At 43.2% G+C, this 19,091-nt stretch overlaps 2 protein-coding genes across 3 annotated transcripts in view; one reads left to right on the top strand and one right to left on the bottom strand.

The window, feature by feature from the left end:
- LOC131198914 (uncharacterized) overlaps positions 1-19,091 on the top strand; it is a 165,593-nt gene that overhangs the window by 107,088 nt on the left and 39,414 nt on the right. The window lies entirely within an intron of this gene.
- MRPL3 (mitochondrial ribosomal protein L3) overlaps positions 1-19,091 on the bottom strand; it is a 65,300-nt gene that overhangs the window by 9,311 nt on the left and 36,898 nt on the right. For both annotated transcript variants that reach the window (XR_009155189.1, XM_058184188.1), the window contains exons 7-9: positions 2,948-3,056; positions 1,826-1,903; positions 358-435 (exon numbers count right to left, since the gene is read on the bottom strand). Coding sequence is in view for 1 of the 2 variants with exons in the window: in XM_058184188.1 (XP_058040171.1) it covers positions 358-435; positions 1,826-1,903; positions 2,948-3,056 (265 nt within the window). In the remaining variant the exon portion in view is untranslated. The remainder of the gene's footprint in view (positions 1-357; positions 436-1,825; positions 1,904-2,947; positions 3,057-19,091) is intronic.

Genomic DNA, 19,091 nt, shown 5'->3' with positions numbered 1-19,091 from the left:
ACTTAGATGAGGGAATAGAAGGGGAACTTATCAAATTTGCAGATGACACTAAGCTGCCAGGAATAGCCACTACCCCAGAAGACAAGCCCAGGATCCAAAAAGTTCTTGACAAACTTGAACAAAGGACTCTGTCCAATAAAATGAATTTTAATGTGGAAAAAAGCAAAGATTTACATTTAGGCAGAAAAAACTAAAGGTATAAGTACAGAGTAAGAAAGACCTGGCTCAAAAACAGTACCTGTGAGAGGCACTTTGGAGTCCTAGTGGATGATCGCTTGAATATGACCCAGCAGTGTGCAACAGCAGTATTAATATTTTGTAAGCCATTCTCTGTTCATTTCTAAGTACCAAACTTACCTTTACTAAGCAATTTTTATGACCAGGAACACTTCCATGTACAAATAAAATATTGTGCTTCACATTGACCTGCCATACCTGTAAGATTAAAATTACCCAGTAAGAATTAACACATGTTGTTATTATTGACTTATAACTAACTTTATTTTTTAAGTAAAAAAAGACATCTTTTATGAGGAACTCTCTTAGAAGAACAGAAATGTAAGAAAGAGACAGTTATGTAATCTTTTTCAATAAAAGTAAAAATGGTTATATAGTTGTTATTTATGGGTTTGAATCCATCTGTAAATACGGCAGGGACAGAAGTTTGCATTCCCTTGAATAAGTCTGTCATCTGCACATCTATAACTGTCTGGTTTGGCACTGCAACCAATCAAGACAAACAGACTTCAATGGATAATTAGAACTGCAGAAAAAACAGTTGATTTGCCTTCCATTAAGGACCTGTATACTGCATAAGCCAGGAAGAGAGCTGTGAAAGTATCTACAGACCCCTTGCATCCTGGGCATAAACTGTTTCAAGTTCTACACTCAAAATGATGCTACAGGGCACTGCATGTTAGAACAACTAGACACAAGGATAGTTTTTCCCCCCATGCCATCACTGCTAAACAACTAATTCTCACAACACTGTTAAACTATTTAGAAAGGCAGTATTACCATTTTTATTTTCATCTTCCCTATTCCTTGTCTCCTTATCTTCTTAGGACTATAACTTTGTTGCTTGTATCTTACGATTTATATTGTTTACTTAGTATCCTAGTATGATTTATGTTGATTGCTTATTTAGTATCCATAACTATCACTGTTGTACCTAATGTTTTATAATGAATGTATTTTTATAATGACTGATAATAATCTATCACTATTGTATGTAAACTGAGAGTCTATGCATCATTCTTCACACTTGGCCAATAAAGAATTCTAATTCTAATAAGTACTTTGCAACACTAAATAACAGCTTCTCGATGCATGCTTCAGCAACTAAGAGACTTTCTGGATTCAAATTTATAGATTTCATGATTAACTTTGTGCCACAGAAAGCTTGTGTCAGCTTCTGATCACTTAGAAATATGATCAGGAATGAATTTATACATGCAGCTATATTCCACTCAATTTGTTCAACAGCCCAGTGGTGGATAATCTTTAATAGCATAAACTATGCTTGGACAAGATGGTCATGTGAGAAACTCTTTTGTCCTTATTTCTGGGCTCCATTAACAGCCACATTGGCAAAAAGAGAACTAGCTTCTTCTCTAGCTTCTCTAGCTTTGAAGTAGTGTAATGTTTTCATTGTATGAGAAGGCAAGGCTTTATTTTTCAAGTCAGGTGGAAATAACAGTGCCTTCTTCAATTAATTATTTTGAATTTCTTGAGAGGAATATGTAAACTTTACTATTATACAGAAATCATTGTGCACTAAGAAGTTAATTTATCAAATCAGATGAGATATTGCTGGCAGCCTTACCTTTAGACCATTAGCTGTCCGATAGAAGTTTCCTAATTGTCCTGGCATTTTCTTTCCCTTGAAGACCTTTGCAACACCCTGTCTCAAAAATTAAAGTGAAGTTAGACAAAACTTGGTTTTATTATCTGGCATAGGAATACCATGGAAAAATGGAGCCCATTGCATTCTTCCCTGTTAATATCCTTGACTTATGAGCCTTCGCCTCACAAAAGTTCAAATTAACCACAGCTTCCAAAAACAAGAGTTATGACCAAGAGAGCTCGGTAACCTGTTTGTGTTTATGACTGAGTGCCAAGTGCTCTGTGATCATATGATTGCTATTTGTAATATTCTTTACTGATTTCTGGGGAAATTGGCAGTGAAGATTGCAAACACAAGAGATGTGAATTTAAAATCTGTTCCATTGTGTACCAAGGGATTTTCCCTCCCCTTTCTGCAGGGAGGGGATATCCTCCCATGTGCTTGAGGAACAGACCTCAAATCTGTTGAAGGAGAAATCACTAGTGAAGCTAGTGCAGAGCCTTTCAGAATGCTGGCTTCCCTAGCATTTTCTCCTCCAAAAAGAATAATGTTAGCAAAAGAGGTGGATTCCGGGGGAGAAATCACTAAAGATTTTGAACCTTCTAAACTATCGTGGGAATGGTCCATGTGCAAAATGGAGTGAGTTGCTGGAAAAATAAATGGATCTGATGTGGTGCAGAGAGGATTTGTGAGCTGGTGGGCCTAGCTAGTTGACACCTCCCAACCCACAGCAGGTTTCTGTATATCAGTGGGTGATATCATATTATGGGGAGAGCTTGGATTGCAGTTATTGAGCAAGGCCCTCTGTTTAATGTCTACAGTAATTTATGAACAAAATTTGGGGCTCCATTGTGGTCATTAAGTCAAGGACTAACTATACTCACAGATAATTAGGCACATAGAGAATTTCCACATGACAATTTATACAGCTTTCAAGAAATGTGATTAAATTTACTCAGAATCTCTATCACTATCAATTTGTAAGGGGCCAAAATTTAGCTTATGAAGATTTTGATATTACCAAGTCTTAATTTAGTATATGCTTTAAATTTGTATCTTCTCTGAACTGATCAAAATAATACAGATAATAAGAATACTTGCAGAATTAGAAATTGATCCAGGTCGTCTGTGTGATTTAGTTTGGCCATGGGAAGCAGGCTGGCCAGAAAATCCCCATCTTTTCATGACTCCTTGGAAACCTTTGCCAATTCTGAAACCAAGCAAACCAAATTAAATATTTTTAAAATATTCATAAACCAATTTGATAGCAGAATTATGTTTTCTAGTAGAATTATTATATACCATATTTTTGGGAGTATTAAGACAAATTCCCCCCCACAAAAGAGAGTGAAAACTTGGGTGGATGTTATACACTGAGTGTAGCCCTGTCCACCGACCGGCCCCCACCCTTTTGGCCTCTGCCTCTCAGCAATTTACCTCCTTGCAGCAAACAGCCTGTTTCAGCTTCAACACAGCCTGATTAGCACAAGCAGCTGATTGTCAGCTGGATCAGCCTCCCGACCCTCAGCTGTTTCAGGCTGCAGGGATTGCAGCCATTGCTTATTGCCGCGCAGGCCTCCGCTGTTTGCTGTAAGTAGGCAAATTGCTGGGAGGCAGATTTTTTTTCTTGTGCTAATCAGTCTGTGATGAAAATGAAAATGAAACTAAAGCAGGCTGTTTGTTGCAAGGAGGCAAATTGCTGGGAGGCAGAGGCAGATTTTTTTCTTGTTTTCTTCCCCAAAAAAGGTAAGTGCATCTTATAGTCAGGAGCGTCTTATACTCCGAAAAATATGGGTAAGTTGCATATTCAGCATAAGACTTTTATAGAATATTGCTGTGAAACCTGTATGTGGCTAATTAAAAATAAAACTACTGTTTTTTCATTGTTCACTATAAATTAACAGTTGGCAGATTTTAGTTGTCTTTTTTCAACAAAACAAGGCAATTGTTTGTTGCTAATTATGGCTTTTTTATTAGACATACATAGGTTTCACAGATTTGTATAGTACTGTTCTTGTCACTAGTCATTACTGGGAATTATATGTTTTACTTTTCAATTTATTTTGTACTGGCCCATAACTTTTATCAAACAAATTAAACATTTAAAATTAATTTTATAACCTGACCAGCAAACTCACATTAGGCCTTAAAATTTAATTTTTTTAGAAATGAAGTATACTCCATTTATCAGTTTTTACTTCCGATTTAGATGGGGGGGGGGGAACCAATCATATTTGTCATGCCACAACATATAACTTTATTATACTGTTGTTGCTCTCTAACCCCACCTAGTGGCCAAAGAGACAAATATGCTCCAACTACATTGTCTGAAGCTGATTCCACCCATTTACCCATCAGCCCCAACTCAAACCAAATGCACGCTGGAAAGCCAGATTTCATTTCCTTCAGCATTTGGAGAAGGCAAAAGCAGCCATTTTAATCTGTGGCACATGGTCATCCAGAGACAAACCCACATCCCACACACAAAGCATCACTGGTGAGATTTAAACTGCTTGTATTTACTAAATAGCTTGAATCCCATACTTCGCTACAAAACTATGTGATCAGGCGTGATAAATTGACACTTAAAGCCTGAAATTTAATGTAGAATAAGTAACTCCGTAGCATCAGAGTGTATTAATATAAGGAAACTGGCAGTTGGAACAGAGGGGGAGTAGGGGAGTAGAATGTCCCAGCCCACAGGCCGAATGAGTCACACATTGGCCATTCCCATGCCTGGTTTAACGAAGGGATAGCATCAGAGTGCTGTATAAGGCAACTGGCAGTTGGAACAGAGTTCTTTTCAGTTGGGGAGGGGGAGTAGAATACCTAGCTCCTTAGTATCAGAGCATGTGAATATAATACTGTATATGAAATAATAATGATCTGATGGTCATTTTGAAAAATCCTTTCTTAGCGAGCACCTAAGAAGCTAAGAGGAACATACCTGCCAAATTTCAAGTTTGCAGGCTTTACTGTTCTGGAGATTTCATGACGAGTGAGTGTTAGTTGGCTTTTATATATATAGAAGATTGTTATGTTCAGCAGTAACTTAATACTGTCTATCTTATATTTGTGTCTCACTGTATTCCTATTTTCCTCAGTTTCCCCATACCCTGTTCTCCCAATAAAGAATTCAGATCTACGCACATGGTCCGTTTTATTGGAGGATAGGTTGGTTTAGCTGTCTGTCAAGCTGTACACAGACTAATGTGCAATGGAGACAGAACAGTGAAACAGTGGCTACCCAGCAAGTGGGATCCAGGGTGAAGAAACTATACAGAAACCTGCTACTCTATCAACACAGCTACTTGCATATGGCCCTATGCAGTCTCTAGGAGTCCTCAAACTTTTTAAACAGAGGGCTAATTCGGCTAGGTGGTCATGTTATTGTGTGGGCATGGCCAATTTAGCAATCCATTTTGCCAATTTAGCAGTCCATTAAACAATACACAGAAATTAAACTTTAATTTGTTTTGTTCCTGAGGGTGTTTTATTTGCTTTTGTTTGCATGTTGCTCTTCTGGTCGACTTTTCTTTTTACTAGATCATTTTTAAAGTTGTTTAGGAGTCTAGTGGTCCACTTCAGGAAACTCAGTTTTGCAACAATTCTTCTCAGCCCAAGGAGCTTCCAATCAAAAAGTCTCTCTCTCTCTCTCTCTCCCCCACTCTGTCCCCTGTGGGGGTGGGGGAAAGGAACCCTTGTGTCAAGGTTCCAGAAAAACATCTTCTGCATAAAAAAAACTCTGAAGCCATTGTCTTTCAAAGTTCTTTACTAGCATAAGGAAACTGGCACATGATGAGTGAAATTCCAAAAATGAAACTTCTGGATTCTTTTCTCAGTTATACAAGCCCCAAGAGTCCCACCCCCCTAACCCCTTTGCCGGTCACATGTTCTTCCACTTTATTCGAAACCTCTTCTTGCCACTCCTTCTGCAGATGCGAACACAATCCAACCTTGACCACTTGAAGAATGTAACCATACCCATCACCCCCCTTCTTCCCCTCAGGGGAGAAATGTGGCAGCGTCTGGAAACCTACGGCCTAGTATGGTTTCCAGTCCTGACAAGCGTCCCCCCCTTGCAAAAGAAGCTATATCCTAGGAAAGAAAACAAAGAATTAATAAAGAAGAGTGTTGGTGTTCCGCACGTTCCCTTCTATCCCCCTCTACCTCCTCCGAAAGGTTTTTTAGGTTTGTCAGGGAAAGTGTCATGAAATTGTTTAATCAAATTGTCAGCATTTACTTTCCAACTTTTGACCCAAGTAGATTCCGATAATGGGTATCCTTTCCAGTTGACTAAATATTGTAATAGACCTCTGTATAGTCTAGAGTCAAGGATTTTCTTGATCTCATAGTGGGTTTCACCTTGGATTATCAAGGATGGTGGGGGGACAGGAGGTAGAGGTCTCAGTCCAGATTGTCTAGCAGGTTTTAATAAGCTGCTATGGAATACCGGGTGTATTTTTCCCAATATTCGAGGGAGTTTAAGTTGGACGATTACGGGATTAATAATCTTTACAATGGGGAAGGGGCCCAAAAATTTTGGACCAAATTTTTTGCTTGGTATTCTCAACCTCAGATACTTAGTAGATAAAAAGACTTTATCCCCAATGCGAAAAGGGGGTTGAAGGGAACGGTGTTTGTCAGCTTGGGCTTTATATTTTTCAGCTTCTACAGCTAAGGCCTTTTTTATATTTTCCCACCCTTTTTTCAACGAATTCATCCAGTCCGTTAGGGAAACGGAAGTGGGGGGTTGCACGGGGAGCTCAGGCATTGGAACGAAGTCCATGTAAATCCATGAAAAGGAGTTAACCCCGTGTTGCTGTGTACAGCATTATTATATGCAACCTCTGCAAATACCAACTAATCCGACCAGTTCTCTTGTTGGCAATTTACATAACACCATATGTATTGTTTTACCATTGAGTTCAATTTCTCAGCCGTGCCATTGGTTTCAGGATGGAACCCAGAACTAAGTCCTTGAGACGACCCAATGGACCGTAGGAATTCCCTCCAGAACTTGGCCATGAATTGAACACCCCTGTCAGATATTATCCTTTTAGGAACTCCATGTAGTCTGTAGATGTGTTTCACGAAGAGTTTTGCTAATTTTCTCGCCGATGGCAATCCGCTGCACATCGTGAAGTGGGCCTGTTTAGAGAACAAATCCACCACGGTCCATATCACCGTATTTCCCCCACTAGGTGGGAGTTCAACAATGAAATCCATGGCAATCTCCTCCCAGGTCTCGTGTGTTCGGCCATGGTTTGTAGGAGTCCGGGGGGTTTCCCTGGTCTGGATTTCATGGTGGCGCAGGTGGCACAGCTCCACACATAGTCTTCGACATCTGATTTCATTTTTGGCCACCAGAATTGCCTTCTAGCCAAGTGGAGACTTTTCTAAAACCCAAAGTGACCTCCTAGGCAAGAGTCGTGGCTTCTCTGTAGTACAGCCAGCCGCATAGCGATGGGTACATAAATCTTGGTTCTTTTCCAGGGTAGTCTATCCCTTAAGGAGGTCCGTCAAGTTTTCTTTAAACCAAGCATCGTCAGCGAGTGCTGATTTTAATTCCGCTAGTAGTTTATTTGGTGGGATGTTAGCACCATGGCATGATCGTGGTCGAGTAAGTGCTCGGCTGGCTAGTTCGCTATCGGAAATCATCGCGTGTACTACCTCTTCACGTTGACTGTCAAATTGCGGTTTCCTAGATAGGGCATCAGCCAGTAGATTTTGGTCGCCGGGGATGTATTTGAGGGTGAAATGGAACCATTTGAAAAACTGAGCCCATCGAACTTGTTTGGGAGAAAGTTTTTGAGGGGGTTTTAAGTATTCGAGGTTTTTGTGGTCCATCCACACTTCGAACGGTTCCTTCCCCCCTTCAAGGAAGTGTCTCCAGGAGAGGAGTGCCCACCGCACTGCAAAGGCTTAAGATTGTTGCTGGTATTCCATTGCAATAAGACAGCCGCTACCGCTACATCACTTGTGTCAGCTTGGACTACAAAAGGTTTATTTGGATCCGGGTGCTGAAGAATTGGCTCCATCAAGAATAGGCGTTTCAGGTGTTCAAAGGACCGTTGGCAGTGCATTGTCCAAGGTAGGGGTTGGTTAGGTTTGGGTTTGGCGGGTGATGGTCCAGTTTTTAGCAATTCTGTCAATGGTAGAGCTACTTCTGCGAAAGGAGGAATGAATTTGCGATAAAAATTTGCGAATCCCAGGAAAATTTGAAGCTGTTTACGTGTGCATGGCGGTTGCCAATCCAACACCGCTTTCACTTTTCCTGGATCCATTTTGATACCTTTGTTTGATATCCGGTAACCTAGGTAGTCTAGGGATTCCTTATGGAATTCGCATTTGGAAAGTTTCACATATAGTTTGGCCGCTAGGAGTTTTTTAAGGACTTGTCTGATTAATTTGATGTGTTGTTCGATATCGTCCATGTAGATAAGAATGTCATCTAAGTAGACAAGAACCCCATTGTAGAGATGGGGGTGCAGGGTTTCATTAATTAGTTGCATGAAAACCGCTAGAGCCCCCTGGAGTCCAAAAGGCATGATACGGTATTGGAAACTGCCCAAGGGGCAGTTGAAAGCCGTTTCCATTCATCACTTTCCTTGATGCAGACCTGGTAATAAGCTTCCCTTAAATCCAATCTGGTGAAAATTTTGCCTTTTGATAAGTGGTTCAACAAATCGTGCATTAGTGGTAATGGGTATGTGTTCTGTATGCAAATCGCATTGATATTTTTGAAATCAATGCACAATCTAAGCGAACCATCTTTCTTTTGTTTAAATAGCACGGGCGCGGCTACCGGTGATTTTGCCGATTCAATGAACCCCCTGGCTAGATTAGTGTACTTCCTTAGTTCTGACATTTCGGCTAGCATCATTGAATACATTTTGGGTTTAGGTAATTTTGCCCTCCGGGTGCAATTCAATTGCGCAATCAGTTTGTCGGTGGGGGGTGTAGCAGGTTACACTCATCCTCACTAAAAACGTCTGCTAAATCCATGTATGCTTTAGGGATCGTGGTTCATTACGAGGTGGGTTGGATATTGTGGCTATTGGTTCCCCCTGGTGGTCATTCTGGATAAGGTTTTTATTGGTAGGGGGAAATGGGTCTATGGGTCCAAAAGCCCAAGTAATTTTCCTGAATCCATCGTCCCATTTGATTGTGGGTTTCCATTTGTCCAGCCAAGCTAAACCCAGGATGATGGATTCTGACATCTTTGGAATCACTATGAATCTTATAAGTTCATGATGGTCTCCAATTTCTAAGTGAACCAGTTGTGTGATTTGGGTCGCTGGAACGCTGCCAATTAAAGTTCCATCTACTTGGTGGAATTTAATTGGGTGTTTCAAGGGAAATGTTTTTATACGCAGTTGGGTGACGATAGAGGTTGAAATTAGGCATCTGGTGCATCCTGTGTCCACAATAGCCTCTAAGTCTTTTTGCCTCCTCCCCCTGGAATTATTAAGTTTACTTTGATAGCAAAAGGAGGAATGGGTGCACTAACCATTGGGTCGTTTTCCCCATCGTTTAAGTTGTCAGGAGGTGAATCAGTTGATGGAAGGTCAGTGGAGGCTTCAGTAGGGAGGGGGGTGTCCCCGGCTTGTCTTGCAAAGCGATTGGTATTTGGGTTCTTTCGAGGGGTCTGCGTGCTTGGGTAGCAGTTGGTGGGCGATACTGTGGAAGTGGTGTTGGGGCCAGGCAAGTTGAAGCCCAGTGTCCTAGTTTTCCACAATGGTAGCATTTAATTATTGTTGAAGATTGAAAGGTGGAGGGTGTGTTCGGTTTTAAGAGGGAAGGTCTTGTAGGTAGCCGCTGTGGAGTTGTAACTGTTAATTGGCTTTGGCGGGGGTTGAATTCTCTGTCCAGAGCTACGGATACTGGATACGTTGTACCAGTCATTTAATTGTTCTGGGATTCCTCTGGTGGAGCAGGCTTTTCTGATTTTTTGATCGATTACCTCTTTGAAATAGTGGAGGAGGACGCGGTCTGGCCAATGTCTAAGGTTACCAGCAACTCTTCAAAAGTCCCATACAAATTCCTTTAGAGGCCTGTCACCTTGTCTCATCGTTTTTAAGGTGGTTTCACATTCTGCAATTAGGTCATCATCTTGAAACCGGTTGGCAAGCAATGCAAAAAATCCATCAACATCGTTTAATTCAGGGGCACGTTCATTGTGTAGTTGAGCTATCCACTCTGAGGCCAGCCCAACGTTCATACCATCCGAGATGGCATTGATTAGGCTTCTTTCTGATCGGTATTGATCTCTATATTGCTCAAGCCTCAATTCTGCTGAGGAAATAAGCCAAGTGGTGTGGATTCCCATCAAAGGTTGCTTTGAAAGAAGGAGGGGCTGGGTGAGGGGGTGGAGGTGGGTTTAGCTGGCCTGCTTGCGGTTGAAGAGGAATTTGTGGGATGGCTGTTGAGGAGGGAGGGTTGAAGCCACCATGGCTGGTTGCTGAGTTGTAAAGGGGGGTGGAATCCCCCCTGGCTGCTGAAATGTTTCAGTTGGCGCAGCAAAACCTGGCTGGGGGCCCCCCGGAAAGAAAGGTGCTGAACCTGCTGGTTGCCATTGGTATTGGATCCATCCTTGTCCAGGATAAAATGCCCAACCGGGAGGAATAGAAGCAGTAGGAGGTAGCGTAGGCCTCGGCTGGCGGGGAAAGTCAATTGGGGGGGGGGTGGTTCGGTTCCTCCCAAGTCACTTGTGCTGCCTGAACTCCCTGCTGTGTGAAGGAGGGGAGGGAGGGCCTCCTGCGTTCATCGGAATGGCTTCGAGCTTCAGTAATTTCCCCCTCTCTGCTGGGAGGGAAGAGGAATTTAGGCTGAGCTAAATTCAATGGCTCTCAAGGGAGATGAGCTGAGCTTATGCAAGGCCTCACTTCCAAATGCTCAAAAGTTTCTGGGAGGTCCGATAGGGATTGCGATTTTAGGGGGTTTCTCAGGCCCCAATCGAGTGACTCTCCCAATTCTGCAGTTTTTACTGTCCTCCATTGAGTTTGAGAAGAGGGACGGGGCTCTCCATTCTGCCCTGGGGAAATGTTTTCTCCCAGGGATCTCACTTCTTGCAATTGATGGGGAGGGGTTTGGCCGGAGCGACAGCTTACCCATGAATCAGAGTCTTTAGGCCATGCACCAAGCTGACATGCAGGTTCCACAACTTCAGGCTTTTGAGTCATATCTTCCGATGGGAAGTAGGTGATCTCGACCAAGTCCTCAGATTCCAGCCCTACTGCCCCTTCAAGGGCTTCTGCTTGCTGGCTTTCCATCTTCACTGGGTCTTGCACCGCTGTGGAGTTTGTGGAGGCTGGGGCCCAGCAGCCTCTAACGGGCCCCCAGAGCGGGGCCAAAGAAAGTTGGAGTTTTGGAATAATGTCAAGGTTCCATCTACTTGGTGGAATTTAATCAGGTGTTTCAAGGGAAATGTTTTTATACGCAGTTGGGTGACCATAGAGGTTGAAATTAGGCATCTGGTGCATCCTGTGTCCACAATAACCTCTAAGTCTTTTTTGCCCCCTCCCCCTGGAATTATTAAGTTTACTTTGATAGCAAAAGAAAGAATGGGTGCAGTCACCATTGGGTCGTTTTCCCCATCATTTGAGTCGTCAGGAGGTGAATCAGTTGATGGAAGGTCAGTAGAGACTTCAGTAGGGAGGGGGTGTCCACGGCTTGTCTTGCAAAGCGACTGGTATTTGGGTTCGTTCGAGGGGGTGTGCGTGGTCGGGTAGCAGTTGGTGGACGATACTGTGGGAGTGGTGTTGGGGCCAGGCAAGCTGAAGCCCGGTGTCCTAGTTTTCCACAATGGTAGCATTTAATTATTGTTGAAGATTGAAAGGTGGAGGGTGTAGTAGGTTTTAAGAGGGAAGGTCTTGTAGGTAGCCGCTGTGGAGTTGTAGTTGTTAATTGGCTTTGGCGGGGGTTGAATTCTTTGTCCAGAGCTACAGATACGTTGTACCAATTATTTAATTGTTCTGGGATTCCTCTGGTGGAGCAGGCTTTTCTGATGTTTTGATCGATTGCCTCTTTGAAATAGTGGAAGAGGACGCGGTCTGGCCAATGTCTAAAGTTACCAGCAACTCTCCAAAAGTGCCATACAAATTCCTTTAGAGGCCTGTTACCTTGTCTCATCATTTTTAAGGTGGTTTCACATTCTGCAATTAGGTCATCATCTTGAAACCGGTTGGCAAGCAATGCAAAAAATCCATCAACATCGTTTAATTCAGGGGCACGTTCATTGTGTAGTTGAGCTATCCACTCTGAGGCCAGCCCAACGTTCATACCATCCGAGATGGCATTGATTAGGCTTCTTTCTGATCGGTATTGATCTCTATATTGCTCAAGCCTCAATTCTGCTGAGGAAATAAGCCAAGTGGTGTGGATTCCCATCAAAGGTTGCTTTGAAAGCAGGAGGGGCTGGGTGAGCGGGTGGAGGTGGGTTTAGCTGGCCTGCTTGCAGTTGAAGAGGAATTTGTGGTATGGCTGTTGCTCATTTGAAGAGGAATTTGTGGGATGCCTGTTGAGGGGGGAGGGGTGAAGCCACCGTGGCTGGTTGCTGAGTTGTAAAGGGGGGTGGAATCCCCCCTGGCTGCTGAGAAGAAAGTCCTTGAAATGTTTCAGTTGGCGCAGCAAAACTCGGCTGGGGGCCCCCAGGAAAGAAAGGTGCTGAAACCACTGGTTGCGATTGGTATTGGACCCATCCCTGTCCAGGATAAAATGCCCAACCGGGAGGAATAGAAGCAGCAGAAGGTAGCGTAGGCCTCGGCTGGTGGGAAAAGTCAATTGGGGGGGTTGCGGTTCACCCCAAGTCACTTGTGTTGCCTGAACTCCCTGCTGTGTGAAGGAGGGAAGGGAGGGCCTCCTGCCTTCATCGGAATGGCTTCGAGCTTCAGTAATTTCCCCCTCTCTGCTGGGAGGGAAGAGGAATTTAGGCTGAGCTAAATTCAATGGCTCTCGAGGGAGGTGAGCTGAGCTTATTCGAGGCCTCACTTCCAAAAGCTCAAAAGTTTCTGGGAGGTCCAATAGGGATTGCGATTTTAGGAGGTTTCCCAGGCCCCAATCCAGTGACTCTCCCGATTCTCCAGTTTTTACTGTCCTCCATTAGATTGAGAAGAAAGAGGGGGCTCTCCATTCCGCCCTGGGGAAATGTTTTCTTCCAAGGATCTCACTTCTTGCAATTGATGGGGAGGGGTTTGGCCGGAGTGACAGCTTACCCATGAATCGGAGTCTTTAGGCCGTGCACCAAGCTGATGCGCAGGTTCCACAACTTCAGGCTTTTGAGTCATATCTTCCGATGGGAAGTAGGTGATCTTGACCAATTCCTCAGATTCCAGCCCCACTGCCCCTTCAAGGGTTTCTGCTTGCTGGCTCTCCATCTTCACTGGGTCTTCGCACCGCTGTGGAGTTTGTGGAGGCTGGGGCCCAGCAGCCCTCTAACGGGCCCCCAGAGCGGGGCCAAAGAAAGTTGGAGTTTTGGAATAATGTCAAGGTTCCAGAAAAACCTCTTCTGCATAAAAAAAACCCTGTGAAGCCATTGTCATTCAAAGTTCTTTACTAGCATAAGGAAACTGGCACACGATGAGTGAAATTCCAAAACTGAAACTTCCGGATTCTTTTCTCAGTTATACAAACCCCAAGAGTCCCACCCCCCTAACCCCTTTGCCAGTCACATGGTCCAACGTTCTTCCACTTTATTCGAAACCTCTTCTTGCCACTCCTTCTGCAGATGCGAACACAATCCAATCTTGACCATTTGAAGAATGTAACTATACCCATCACCCCCCTTAGGGGAGAAAGGTGGCAGCGTCTGGAAACCTACGGCCTAGTATGGTTTCCAGGCCTGACACCTTGAACTGGTTCTGGGTGGTGGGAATCTGACTTCAGGAGGCTGACAAGATGCGCGCCGAAGACCAGCTGGCTGGCATGGAAACCCTGCAGTCTTCCCAAAAGTAATACATCTCTTGTAGCTTGAAACTTGAAGACTCAAGGCAGGGGGGACGTGCTCAAATTGGCCTTGAATTGGCAGACATGCTTGAATCAGCACCGAGACTAAGGCCCTGGGAGAGGTGGGCGAAGACTTTTACAGCTTTCTTTCTGCCTTGCAGAAGCTGAAATAGGTGGGAGGCATCACAACACAGGCAGCCTGCAGGCTCTGCAGGCAAGAGCAAGCAGCCGCCATTGCTACCAGGGGCGAGTGGTGTAGGGTTGCATTGTGGCTCCGCATCGTAATGGGCTTCAAGAAGAGGAAGGGACCCTATCTCGCCCATTGTGAAGCATGCTAAATTTAAACAGTTTGTGGTATGCATGTGCATGTGACAATCAGCTGGCCTTTGCGCATGCAGCAGTGCCAGAAACCGGAAGAGCTGGTCTTCTGTTTTCTGGTGTAAGCATGTGTGCTCACCAGCTGATTGTCGCATGCACATGCACAACAATAACCAGAAGACTTGCTTGCCAGCGCGCAGAAGTACCTTATCCAGCACAAGCATGCCCCCTGGCCTGCTCTTCTTCCTGATCGCGGCTCTGACAAGCACATGAGTGTGAAGTACACACACGTGAGCAAAGTATTCCCTTTTTGGCATTTGGTGCCGTTCGTGCATGTGTTCCCTTTTTGGCATACTGTGCCAAAAAGGTTCACTATCACTGCCCAATAATTTACAAGAGCAGCGGATTGCACATGGCTCAAAATACAAAAGAGAGCACAATGTTCCATTTCCCCCTTCTCTGTTTTTGTGGACTTCATATGCCAACAAGCTAAAACAAGAAATGATCTTAGCTTTGTCATGTGCTGCTCGTTCAGAATGTAATCCTTGCAAGCCTCCAGTAGCAGTCCACAAAACTAATGTAACTCCTCCAGATTCCTTTCACAGGTCTGCCAGCTCCTCCCACATAGAAATGGAGATCCTGGTAAGCAGTGTCTTCTACACCAGAAGCCACATCCTCTCCTAAAATACAGAGCCTTCAGAAAGAAGTCTATAGAAGATCGCAAGCTTTCCTGAAAGTGAACAATATCTGCTACAAGTGTTGGTCATCAGTCTCCCATCTTGCCAATGACTGTAAGGTCAGTGTAAAATGCATGGAATATGGCAACACAGGCCACAACACAGCTTTACACTCAGGGCCAGCACCATGGAATTTACAACACACTTACAGTGGCAGTAAGCATGGCAGGGAGAAAGAACACACTGCTACAACCACAGCAGAAATCAATACAAAATGCACAGAAATCTGCAAAGAAATGGCAGACAGCAAGTCCTGCTCCAAAATCTGTTTAGTCGAGTGGTAGGCAACCTGGTCCCTACTGCCCACTAGTGAGCGTTCCAGTTTTCATGGTGGGCGGTAGGGGTTTTGTCCAATACTGAAGCACTTTCCTTTTTTTTAATTTAATTGACTTTTAAAAAAATTTCATAGCATTATCTAAAAACATTTTCATTAGGTTTTCATAAAATTCCCTGTGACAATTTAAATTTCTGAAAAGATACTATTTGTATCACCCACTCATAAGTTTAATTCATGTTACATAAGTGAAATTAAATGGCCTTATAGTACGACTGTAAACAAAAGAGCCTTGTCCCAGAATAGCTTGCACATCTCCCCCCATACCACCCAGCTGTAACAGAGAAGCAGAGCTGATAGCCGGCGCCACCCCCCCCAAACCCCAATCCACGATGCACAAGAGGCATGCTCAGACGATACACTTTATAAATCACCATTATTGTGGAACCGGTGGGTGGTTAGAAAATTTTACTACTAACAGAGATACAAAAGTGGGCGGTAGGTATAAAAAGGTTGACTACCCTTGGTTTAGTCAGAGTCTATCCAGCAGGCCAAAAAGACAAAGCCGTTAAACTTTATGCTACTCTAGATGACCAAAGTAAGAGGTCAGCCAGTCAGTCTCCTTTGATGCCTTTGGCATTAAAGGCCCCAGCACTCCATATTCCTTAAAAACTTGTGCAGGAATTGTGGAGACGGCGGGAAGAAGAGTATCTGGTTACCAAATCAAGTCTGTAGATGGGAAAACATGCCTGACTTTACCAACTGTTATCGAATGCAATCAGATCCCGGACCATAGATCTGAAATCCCTACACCAGATGCAGCTATTCATCACCCACATCTGAACAACAAAGCACATCTGATACCACTGTTTGATCCTCAGGCTCAGATAGTCTTGCTCCTAGGGAGAGATATTTTATGAGTCCACAAGGTAAGAGCTCAGATCAATGGTCCCCACAATGCTCTCTACGGTCAGAAATTAGACCTAGGGTGGGTAATGACCCACCCTAGGTCTATTTTCTGGTGGTAGGGGGCATTGTGAGGACCATTGTGAGGACCTAGGAGCAAGACTATAGGAGATGTCTGTTTAGAAAGCATGCACAAAGCAACTGTGCATAACCCAACTGACAAGCACATTAGAGAATTGTCAGGTTGCCTCAGATCAATTATTAAGAAAATAAAGACCCAACTCCATCATTTTGAAGAAATTAGTAATTTTTACTAAACATGTCCGATAACGAACGAAGCTAAGCCAGAACTGAAAGTATACTAAAACCACAGACTTCATATCCTCCCCTGAGCCCTCCTCCCACTAGAGTTGAAACAGTTATAATCCAATGTAGTCTTCCTCCTTGGCCACGTGTAGTTTCACTTCCGATATTCTCCCTCTGTCAATCTTCTGGATGGAATGTGGAGCAGGCAACTCCCGTTACATTCACGCGCCAAATCAGTTCAAACGTCTGTTTGAAAGACTATCTTCCTCCCCCACACATGCAATGTCAGCCGAACGCTAACAACAGTACAAACCTTTCCCCCCCTCCATAAATCATGTAAGACATTTAGTAAGAAGCAAACCTTTAACGAAGTAATAAAACAGTAAACAGTCTAGTAGGAGAAATACACTTAATTAAAGCGGAGGCTGACAAGAACAGACATCCTTCTATCTTTCAGCCATGTCACAACCAATTCCTCTTAAAGGAACCATAGCATATTACCCATTTGTCTTGTCCCTTCATAGGGTCCTTTAGTCACAACCTTGCCTGTGACAGTGAACAAGGTCATTTGAGGTGCACAGTCACCCAAAAGACGGAAGATGGTAATCAGGTGGCAGAATCTACTGAGGACAAACTCCCTTTAGAAAAGACAGGGCAAGTATTAGTCAAAAGAAAATAGTGACAACCAAGTCACCCCTTTTCCCTTCAGATCACAGAGCTGGCACCAATACAGAACAAACTGTAGCATGCTCCCTATCACAAGCAACATCAAAGGTCAAAGAACAATTGGACCAGTCTTCTGCAGTGTCTTCCATGGTATTTGTTCAAAAGCAACTTGCATTCAGTCAGTCACAAGAGGATCCTGACACAAGGTGTGTAACAAATACATCAGAGACTGTTGCATCCTCAGAACAAACTGGTTTCCTCATTTCAAAGGCCTATTCTCCCAGCAAGTATGCCAAAGATTCAGTTTCATCCGTCCAAACCAAATGCAGAGAAAGAAAGAGCAATTCACAGAAGGGCAAATCCCATGATCTGCATCTACTAATGGACATAGCTTGCAAGCAAGAACATTTTCTTAAGGAAGAATGTGCACCATCTCACAGATCCCGGATGAATGGAGATTCTTCATCCAACACAGAATCTGAAGGCAACCTCACAGTAACAAGAGCAGTGACGTGCAAGTCTCAAAGCCAAGTCACCTTCTGACATGACTTGGGTCCCGTTGCCATAGAATGGTGTTGGATATGTATCAAAGGACCTCAACAGGCCTAAGGGGAAGCTTGCAATGGGATGTTATATTCTGGACTTAGATCACTGTCAAATTCCCAGAAGCCTTATCGAAACTGCAGTGGCACCACTTCAGTGACAATCATATTAGCAAAAAAGAAATGGAAGCTCGCCTAAGGCAACCACCTCATAATTCAAATAGTGGTATCTGTTGATACCAGACAGGGAGTGTCATGCCAGAACATATAACTTTATTATACTGTTGTTGCTCTCTAGCCCCACCTAGTGGCCGGAGAGACAAATATACCCCAACTACATTGTCTGAAGCTGATTCCTCCCATTTACCCATCAGCCTGCACTCAAACCAAGTGCATGCTGGGAAGCCAGATTTCATTTCCTTCAGCATTTGGAGAAGGCAAAAGCAGCTATTTTAATCTGTGGCACATGGTCATCCAGAGACAAACCCACATCCCACACACAGAGCATCGCTGGTGAGATTCAAACTGCTTGTATTTAATAATTGTTATGTTCAGCAATAACTTAATACTGTCTATCTTATATTTGAGTCTCATTGTATGTATCCCTATTTTCCTCAGTTTCACCATACCCTGTTCTCCCAATAAAGCATTCCCATCTATGCACACAGTCCATTTTATGGAGGATAGGTGGTTTAACTGTCTGTCGAGCTGCACACAGACTAACGTGCAGGGGGGACAGAACAACACTACTGACAATAAGCACTGTATTAAAATATTAGTATGTAGACTGATTTATTAGATATTATTTTCTTCCTCTCTTTCCATTTTATGTCCTTGCCTAATTTAACTCCATTTTTTTTCCTATTTAGATTTGTTCTTATGAAAAGGTTAGGATTCCCTTAAGAAGGCCAGTAGCATTTTTTATAAAGCAATTGCTTTATTGCTTTTATAAAGCAATAAAACTGTTGGCTATATTAGGATCAACACTTGATCACTCTCTTGTTGCTATATCGTTGTTTGTCTGAGGGACTCTGAGTGATGTACAATAAAAATATGTAAGTTATATTAACAACCTTTTTATGCTTCAAAATGGGTTATATAAGGTTTATTTATTTATTTTTGCAGCATTAATGTTAACAAACTGTTTGTTAATGTTTGTTATGTTACTTGCGTTTCATTCAGACAGAGTGCTCAAAGCAAAATTCCCTAACATTTATGGCTAAACCTCTGTGACAGATTTTTTTGAGAACATTGTTTGCAAGGCAAACAATCCCAAACGATTCCTGAAACAGGGCTCTTAAAAGGTCAACTGTCCAATGTGACAACCCTATTCATCTGATAACATTCTTTGTTATAATAAAGTTACAGATAGATAATATAACAGACAGTCCTTGACTTATGACCACAACTGAGCCCAAAATTTCCATTTTTAAGTGAGAATGGTTGTTAAGTGAATTTTGTCCCATTTTATGACTTTCTTGCCATGACTGTTAAGTGAATCACTTAGCTGTTAAGTTAGAAACATAGTTGTTAAGTGAATCTGGATTTCC

The sequence above is a fragment of the Ahaetulla prasina genome, chromosome 4, assembly GCF_028640845.1.
Source record: "Ahaetulla prasina isolate Xishuangbanna chromosome 4, ASM2864084v1, whole genome shotgun sequence".
Taxonomy (NCBI): Eukaryota; Metazoa; Chordata; class Lepidosauria; order Squamata; family Colubridae; genus Ahaetulla; species Ahaetulla prasina.
The sequence above is the reverse complement of the archived record's forward strand: the minus strand, read 5'-3'. Positions and strand labels throughout refer to the sequence as shown.